This window comes from Lepidothrix coronata, unplaced genomic scaffold (genome assembly GCF_001604755.1).
Source record: "Lepidothrix coronata isolate B3197 unplaced genomic scaffold, Lepidothrix_coronata-1.0 Scaffold23, whole genome shotgun sequence".
Taxonomy (NCBI): Eukaryota; Metazoa; Chordata; class Aves; order Passeriformes; family Pipridae; genus Lepidothrix; species Lepidothrix coronata.
In genome coordinates this window covers 6,843,029-6,851,613 of record NW_016690203.1, presented here as the reverse complement: position 1 = coordinate 6,851,613, position 8,585 = coordinate 6,843,029, and the positions used below count along the sequence as shown (strand labels likewise).

At 48.0% G+C, this 8,585-nt stretch overlaps 1 protein-coding gene across 1 annotated transcript in view; it reads left to right on the top strand.

Annotated features, from left to right (window-relative positions):
- The window catches only part of UBAP2L (ubiquitin associated protein 2 like), a 25,487-nt gene extending 19,634 nt beyond the window's left edge, over window positions 1-5,853 (top strand). Inside the window, exons 15-24 of the mRNA XM_017808386.1 lie at window positions 97-146; window positions 513-593; window positions 1,017-1,191; window positions 1,387-1,459; window positions 2,111-2,306; window positions 2,394-2,482; window positions 3,113-3,166; window positions 3,779-3,860; window positions 5,050-5,267; window positions 5,356-5,853. Of these exons, the coding sequence (XP_017663875.1) occupies window positions 97-146; window positions 513-593; window positions 1,017-1,191; window positions 1,387-1,459; window positions 2,111-2,306; window positions 2,394-2,482; window positions 3,113-3,166; window positions 3,779-3,860; window positions 5,050-5,267; window positions 5,356-5,838 (1,501 nt within the window). The 3' untranslated portion in view covers window positions 5,839-5,853. The remainder of the gene's footprint in view (window positions 1-96; window positions 147-512; window positions 594-1,016; window positions 1,192-1,386; window positions 1,460-2,110; window positions 2,307-2,393; window positions 2,483-3,112; window positions 3,167-3,778; window positions 3,861-5,049; window positions 5,268-5,355) is intronic.
- The last annotated feature ends 2,732 nt before the right edge of the window (window positions 5,854-8,585 follow it).

The window sequence follows — 8,585 nt, the reverse complement described above, 5'->3', positions numbered from 1 at the left end:
TGTCTCAGGGGAAGCTGAGTGGTTTATCAAGTGGTTCTCCAGCCTCACTGTGCGGCTCATGAGCTCTCGTGAGAGCTCTCATCTGGCTGCTCCCAGAGCCCTCAGCTGTGCTACGTACCTGGGACTGGTGTCAAGTAGATTGCAAGGTGTGTGTTGTGTCTCACGCAGTTACCCTGCTAGAGAGGGGCGTGCTGGCGAAGGATTTAATTTCCTCTTAAAGATTTGGTTCTTGCATGCTGCACACCAGTTCAGTAACATCAGGTTTGGCTAATGAACATGGGTTGAGGAGGTTGAGGTGGTCTTAACTACCAGCAGCAGAGAAACTTCTCGCACTAATTTCTCAAATATACACGTGGGGGTCGTGCTGTCATGGGGCTAGCTGACCTTGGAACTGACCCCAACACAGTCTGGTGACATGTGTTGGTAGCAGGACCTTTTCTTAACTGAGGAGGGAGTGTGGGAGGGAGCTGACACGAGCTCTGCCTCTGGAAATGCACAGCTGTGATGCCCAGTACTCCTTTTTTCTCTTCTTTCTCAGAATGGTTTCAGTTCTGTACAGCCCACGCCGTTACAAACCACGCAGGCCGTTGAAGGTAAGTGTCTGCCAGCACAGCAGGTGACCTGTGTCTCTTGTGCTGCTCATGTTCTCTGCTTCAGATGAGAAGCTTTATCTGTGCTAATAGCAGGTCCTTTCCCTGCTGGACTAATTGCTGCCATTTAGATTATTTGCTTGCCTTGGAACATTGAGCTTTCTGTTGATGGATCCATGAGATCCTTGATGAGTCACCAATGACAATAATTTATTCTGCTTTTTTTGTAGAAGACATCTGTAGGTCTTGAAGCTCTTTGTAGAGCCAATGGCAGTGTAAAATGAGACATAGAACACAATCACAAGTGTGTAACTGGTTGGCAGCAGTGAGGGAATCCCCAGATCTCCTGACTCCTTTGGCTGAGCATTTGCTGGTCCCTCTGGAAGTTGCCAGTAGCTGCCCCTAACCCAAAGCTTTTCTTTTCAGGTGCTACAGGCCCCGCAGTGAAATCCGATTCCCCCTCTGCTCCCAGTATCACACCTCTCAGTGATGGGGTGTCTGCGTCGTCCTTGCTGACAACAGCCAGCCAACACTCGACAGCTCTGAGCAACCTGAGCCACAGCGAGGAGCTCCCCAGTACAACCACTGCCCAGCTCAGCAGGTGAGGAGCGTCGGGGGTGGATTTCTGGAGAAGCAGAACTAGAAGCAGAAATCCATACTAGACATCAGAGACCGTCTCGTGCAGTGAGGAAGACTGAGATGACCCATCCCATCTGAGTAGATGGGGAATGGGATAGTGCCTCTAATAGTGACTCTCTCACCTTGGTTTGACAACTTTTTATTTCTCCTCCCGCAGTGCGTTGCCCACCCAGCAGAACAGTCTGTCCTCATCCACATCCTCTGGGCGAACATCAACTTCAACTCTCCTGGTGAGTCTGGGTGTGGTCTCGCGCTCTGTGCCCCGTTCCCACTTGGCTTGGCCAGGTTGTCTGGGGTGCCTGACCTTGGGGCTGTGGTTGTGACAGAACCTGCCAGGCTGCTGGCTGTCCTGCTGGAGTTTGGGTGCTGTGCGGAGAGAGGATGGGGGGTTATGTCAGAACACTGTCTGTGCACCTGTGGCTTGAGGCTGTTGACCCCCTGCTTGTCTCTGGCTGAGCAGTGGCTCTTTTGGGTCTATAGCAGCCCTTGAAAGCGCTACAGAGTCGCAGCCACATCAGAGCAAACTGGTAGCTGATGCAGTGCTGCCAAATGTCTCTACTGCTGGAGCTCTCATAGTATGGAGTCTCTGGGTATCGGCTTCTGCAGCAGAATAAATCTCCCTGCCACAAATGTGGTGTCTTGCCCTGCTCCCCCCAGCAGAGAGATGTTGGGGCACAGCCACAGGAGAGGCTTGAAAACATTAGGGGTTGGCTGCTGTCAGGACTTTGGACTTAAGCCAGGTGCAAAGCAGGTTTCCTTGTAGCCTGCAGGAACACCCAGGTGCAGACACAGCGTGTATTTTGCGTAGACAGTGTCCTGTGGTACCTGTGCACTCTGTTCCACCTGCCTGGTCCCCTGACTCTCCTCCCTTCCTTCCCTAGCACACGAGTGTGGAGGGTGAAGCGAGCCTCCATTCTTCTGCTAGCACTTTCTCCACCTCCTCCAGCACGGTGTCGGCCGCGCCGCCGGTGGTCAGTGTTTCATCCAGCCTCAGCAGCGTCAGCAGCCTGGGCCTCAGCCTCAGCAGCAACTCCACGGTGACGGCCTCCACTCGAAGCTCCGTCGCAACAACATCAGGTACTTTCCTGGGTCCTGCTGTACAGGAGCTAAGAGAGTGAGTTTCTGCTGTTTGCTTTACTGTGGAACTTTCTCTTCCTTTGTCAGGAAAAGCCCCTCCTAATCTCCCTCCTGGAGTCCCACCGTTGTTGCCTAATCCATACATCATGGCTCCAGGGTTGCTACATGCCTATCCAGTGAGTAGAACAATTGCTTTATGGTAATGTCATGCCACCAGATCCCTCCCAGCTCCCTCTGCAGCAGGGAGGGATGCAGGATAGTGGGGAGACCAAAAACTGACATAGCTCGGTGGGGCTGCCTTGGACAGGTGGGGTTTGAACCTCCTGTTTTCCATGAAATCCACGTGCCTGTGGGTGTAAATGTCTGTCCTCGTGACCCCAGAGCAGAGTCTCTGTACTTATTCTCAGCAGCCTCCCCAGCCTTTGGGGAGCAGCAACCCTTGGCAGAGCATGGTGCNCATGGGAGCATGGAGCTGTGTTAGAAACATGCTGTGACAAAGGGCAAACACAGTCAGGGCAAGGGTGGTGACTCCCACGAAGTCTAGGGGTGTGTCACAGCCCTCTCCTGAAGTTGAGAACAGATTTTGAGGAAAAACTGCTCAGGGGCTGTGCGGTCTGGAGCACTGTCCTTTGAGCAGCTCACAGGAACCCCCAGCAGCATCAGCCTGCATAGGGAGTGGCTGCCTGCACCTGGGGGGTCATGGGCTGCTGACCAGCTGCTTTTGGCTTTATCTCATGTTTATCTAAATGTTTAATCTAAAATTAGATAAGTGTCTTTATCTAGTCCATCTGCTGCTCTTTTTCTAGCCACAGGTGTACGGATACGATGATTTGCAAATGCTCCAGACGAGATTCCCATTGGTGAGTAGTGCAGAGTGACAGGGACACACCGCTTCTGCTGGCTCTGAGTGCTGTGGGGTTATAGACAGGTCAGGCTGTGGGTAGTCCCAAAGAGCTGGAGAAATGGGGTGCTGGATGGCTGCACCTCTTTGTGACAGCCGTCAGAGTTAGTCAGTTGCTCCTTGACACGTGGGAATTTGGGTGCATGAGTTACTCATCAGCAGTATCTCTTGTGGGGCCAGGAAGCATGAGAACTACAGCAGCAGGGCTGTTGTAGAGATTCACCTCTGATCCTTGACTTAGGCAGTGACTAAATACTTCTTAGAATGGGCTTTACTTAGTGATAGGACATGTCCATTTTCTTTTGAAGCAGAGGGGAAAGTCCAGGCAGTTTAAAGACTGCATACCAGTAGACCTTATCTGGTTCTTCTAATAGCCAGATCAGGGGGACGGTGCATGCTACAAAAACCTGGGGCTGCTGTAGGTCATGATCAGCCTGGATGTGGCTGGTTGAACTGTGGTACCCTGACATATCTTGCAGCTGCAGGACAAAAATTCCTCTGTCCCAAAAGATACTGCTTTGCACCTTTAGACAGAGCTGATAAAATATCTCCATTTGTTTTTAATCATCAGGATTACTACAGCATCCCATTCCCCACACCCACCACCCCGCTGACTGGAAGAGATGGCAGCCTGAGCAGCAATCCGTACTCTGGTAGGGAAAAAGTCTGCTCTAAATCCCATTCCATCAGGGTTTGTGCTGCTGCTGCTGGTGTCCTGTGCCTTTGTCTGCTGGAGCTACATCTGCGCCAGCCTCCTGCACTGCCTTTGTTTTGGAGCATGTCTCGCAGCTAAATTCTTGTCCTTGGACATCTGGTTTTGTCAAGGCCTGTTACAGGGAAGAGGTGGGCGAGTAGGAGTTAGTGTGGCAGTTGGAAAGGGAGTGAGGGAGGGCTGACAGATTCAGCAAGGAGTACAGCTGGGGAACTGCTTTCCAGGTGGTGGTGAGGCCAGCACTCAAGCACTGCGAGTAAAAATACAAAGAAGCACAAAGTATGGAGAAATTAAGTTTTTTATCTATGGGACAGTCTTATCAAGAAAACCAGCGGGACATTTGGGACCTGTCAAACTTGAACCAAGCACTCAGCGGGTGCCTGACTGCTCACTGACCTTGGTAGATGCTTTATGCACTGCCAACCTGCAGTGGGCAGTAACTGTGCTGAGCTTTCACATGCTTTAGGAATTGTTGCACTTGGTTTGCTATTTTTGCACTTGGTTTGCACTTGAGGTTTGCTATTTTTCCAGCACTGATTCTCCCTGGCTTCAGCAGGAGCCAGTTTGTGTGGAAGTGCTTTTGCCCAGCTGAGGCTTAAATGCCAAGCTTGGAGTGTGGCCCCATGTGAGCTCTGAACTGGAGAGTTTTTGCATAGAAGAACCAAGCGGGTGCTCATGAAGAGCAGCACAGGCAGCTTCGCTTCCCCCAGCCCTGCAGCCAAGCCCTCCACAGCCCAGGCAGGGAACTGGGTTGTGTTCAGTCCTGCTGCTGGTGCACAGAGAGGGATGAAGGAGAGCTGTAGCACCAGGCTCTGCTGCACAGGCAGCCAATAGCAGGTTTATCCAGTGCTGGATTGTGAGCTGACGTCAGGCAGTGCAGCACAGTAGCTGAGCTACTGTGGGCTTCCCTTCCCCCCGGTAGTCCTCTCAGGGCCAAGGACTAATTAACAGCTTTGCCTTATCAGTGTGCAAAGGTCTGAGGGCTTGTGAGGGCAGCAGACTTTTGCAGTGGCAGGAGGGGGAACTGATTCAAGTAGCTGTTTATCAAAAGGCTGGGTCAGCTTTGGGCTGAGCTGGAACAGGCCAGGATCTGGCACTTGTGTTCTTCACTCTCACCTCCTCTATTTCAGGTGACTTAACAAAATTTGGCCGAGGTGATGCCTCTTCTCCTGCTCCTGCAACAACTCTGGCACAGCCTCAGCAGAGCCAGACCCAGACCCATCACACCACGCAGCAGACGTTCCTGAACCCGGCGCTGCCTCCTGGCTACAGTTACACCAGTCTGCCGTACTACACAGGGGTACCAGGGCTCCCAAGCACCTTCCAGTATGGGCCCGCCGTGTTCCCTGTGAGTTTCCTGGAGGCAAGGTGTGGGATTTGGGCAGGGGGGTGGCACAGCAAAGCCTCTCCTCACTCTGCTCCTCTCTGTTCTGTAGGTTGCTCCTACCTCTTCCAAGCAGCATGGTGTGAATGTCAGCGTCAACGCATCAGCGACCCCTTTCCAACAGCCCAGTGGCTACGGCTCTCATGGGTACAGCACTGGTAAGAGACCTGTTGGAGCACCTTCCACGGTAGCAGAGCTTGTTCCCAGTCTCCCTGGCTGTGCTGGGGACTGCTGTCTTCCGGCAGTAAGGGAGGAGAATGCCTGGGGTGCCACTCTCATGTCATTCAATTATCCCTGGAAAGGCCCAGGATTGTTCTGCATCCACATCTGGAGCGGTTTTGGGAGATACAGAGCACTTCATGCCCTCCTCTGTGCCCCACAGTTGAGTGGCTGGGGCCTTGAACCCCTGTCGGAAGCTGAATTGTTTGGTTTGATTCGATTTGTTGGTTTTTTTAACTGCCTCTCTGTGATCAATAGAACAGCAATTATTCTGGATTTGAATTCATTTCCCACCAGTTTGGCAGACACTTTCTAGGGAGGTATCCTTGTGGTGGTTTGAAACTCCCAAGAAACTAATTTTTAAGTTCAAGCCCCCCTCCCACAGTTTGCCCCTGTGAGAGGGTTTAGTGATGGTATGGACTTGATAATCTTTTTCACCTCATGTGGAGAGTTTTCAGACAAAACACAACCATTCGTTATTGGGGGAAGGGGAAAATATTTACAAAGGTTTATTTACACCCACATATATATTACATTAAATTAAATTTCTCCTTTTCTTCAATAAAAGTCCAAGAAGAAAAGAGAAAAGTCGTTCTGACACTCCTCAGGCCACAGTTCCTTAATTTCATTTCTTTGTGGCACTGGTTAGTGTCCTTCATTTTCCTGAGGCAGCAGATTTAAGTATGGCAGTCAGGATTTTTGTTCTTACTTTGTGGAAATTCCAAGCCCGAGCCTTCGGGGGATTTCCTTGTAGATCTTCACTCCTCTTGGGTTAGAACATTGAAGGCAGCTTTCAGTTCAGTCTTACCAAAGCTCTTCTGCTCTGTCTCAGCTCGCCAGGATGATAGAAGCAGCAGCAGCAGCAGCAGAGGGCACGGCCACCTCCTCCGCATTCCATCCNATGGATAAGAGAAATAGCCACCACAAGCGACAAATATGAATCACACATCTTAAATGCAGTGGGAACGTGTCCTGCTCTCAGTTTATGAGAGTTGGATAAGATCCTACAGTTTCTCACCTTCATCTCTGTTAGGAAACTGAAGCTGTTGCTCTGAGATGTGGATATTATAAGGGTTACCCAGACATTTTTTTATACCCCACCTAGTTGATTAACAGCAATATCACACACAAAATCAGGCGTACAAAGACGCATAACTTTACGAGGAGATCTGGAGACTTTCTGCTGAGCAAAATCCCAAAAACTTTTAAAGTCCCGAAGGCAACAGCAAGGCGTTCATTGGCTTGAGGATCAGATCTGTCTTTAAGGAAAAGTTCATTAATACAGCCTTTTACTGGCACAGTGGAAAACTATCTTTACCAAAAAAAAAAAAAAAACAGAAAAGCATCAACAAACCCATAGCTGATGTTCCAAGAGCACCAAAACTGTGATAAGTTCATGACTTGTTCTTTAAGATTACATAAAACTTTACTGAGCAGTTGATGTTCTCCATATTTTCATGTAATATTTATACAGAGACAGAGATAAAAATTTATAGATGATTCATGATAAAGTACTCAGTTATGAATAGTGTGTGTTCTAACTTATTCTAAATCCAAGATTAAGCAAGGGACTTTCAAGGGTGTTCTGCTTTTTAACCTATAAAATAAATAATTCTTCTGAGATACCTCTTTGTTCCAACATTAATTTATGATTTTTTTAATCAGGAATTATTGAAAAGCAGTCTCTAAGTCATATTAGTTTGTTCCATAAGTGATCCAACTCTCCTAAACAACCAAGAAAATGCTTCAATTTTCCATCATGTGTCTTTAATAAAAAGTGTTTTGTTTTGAAGAATGAGATATACTTGTCTTGGTGTATTAAATATTTGTCTCTGACACAGACATATTTGCACTCTGAGTGATAACTTTCATTCTCTCTAGTTTTCAATTTTGGATTTTTCTATAATAATCAATATCACACTTCCTTTAAAGTACACGTTTTGCTATTTGCAATTTCAGGAATATTTTCCATGTAAAGCCCCATCTCTAGGTTCCAACTCTTGCACACTGTAGAAAAACCAGGCAAAGCCATAAAACAAGGTGGGCATTGTGGATTGTACTGATGCATTACCTATGACCATGGTTCATCTGGCTGCTAGGTTAGCAGGTCACTGGCATGGAGCCACCAAATTTTAGAGAATAGCCTCTCTCATGGTATTTTGATATTTCCCCTTCTGGATTTGTCCCAACAGGGAAGTGCTGGAGCATATGAAAACTGGGAGTGGAGCTGGGAAGCTAACCAAACTATTTCAAACCTCAAATGTTTAGGTTAGATGCTTATGTGGTCTTAACCAGCTCACCCATCCCTAAATATTACAACATCAGGAATGAGGATTTAAAAATACAAAAATGATACAACAGTGCCAGCCACTCTTAAGTACATTTCACATTTCTTGCAATCAGTTCTGCACCAATGAGCACACTATGTGAATACTTGGGGTATAGTTATAAGAATAAGATTTTGCCTTTTCCTAATTCTTTTTAAGCTTAGCATTGTAGGTTGACAGAACATACTATCCATTTGCTGTCCTTGCTTCTAAGCTGCTGAAGGAACAAGCTAAACAGGATCTGCTAAATAGCCAGATACCAATGCTGGGAAAAAACCCAGCCCTATATTCCAGCAGAGAACATGGCATTATCCCGTATGTGGCTCAGGTCTCACTATCTACAAAAGAAAAGTAGTAGTTCTGTGCAAGACCCCGGTTTTGGATGTACAAGATCCATCAGTATAAAAAGACAATAAACATTCCTCTACAGGAAGGGGAAATCTTGCAGTGTTTGAGAGGGGTTTTATAATTGTAAAGCACATTTACTGTAGTGCCATAACAACATCCCTTAGTTTTGGGGACTTTTAATCACAATACTGAACAAAACAAGAGTACCAAAAAAACCCAAGGGTCTGTTAGCTGGAAATGAGCAAACTGATTTGTTCTTTCCTTTTACTTACATTTCAGTGATGGCATCTTCATTCACCAGTTTATCCTCCTTTTTTGTGCTAGGCACAGATGCCCAGGCACTGGCAGCCAGGGCTGCAGGGACAGCCTTTGTTGAGAGGTCTGGGCT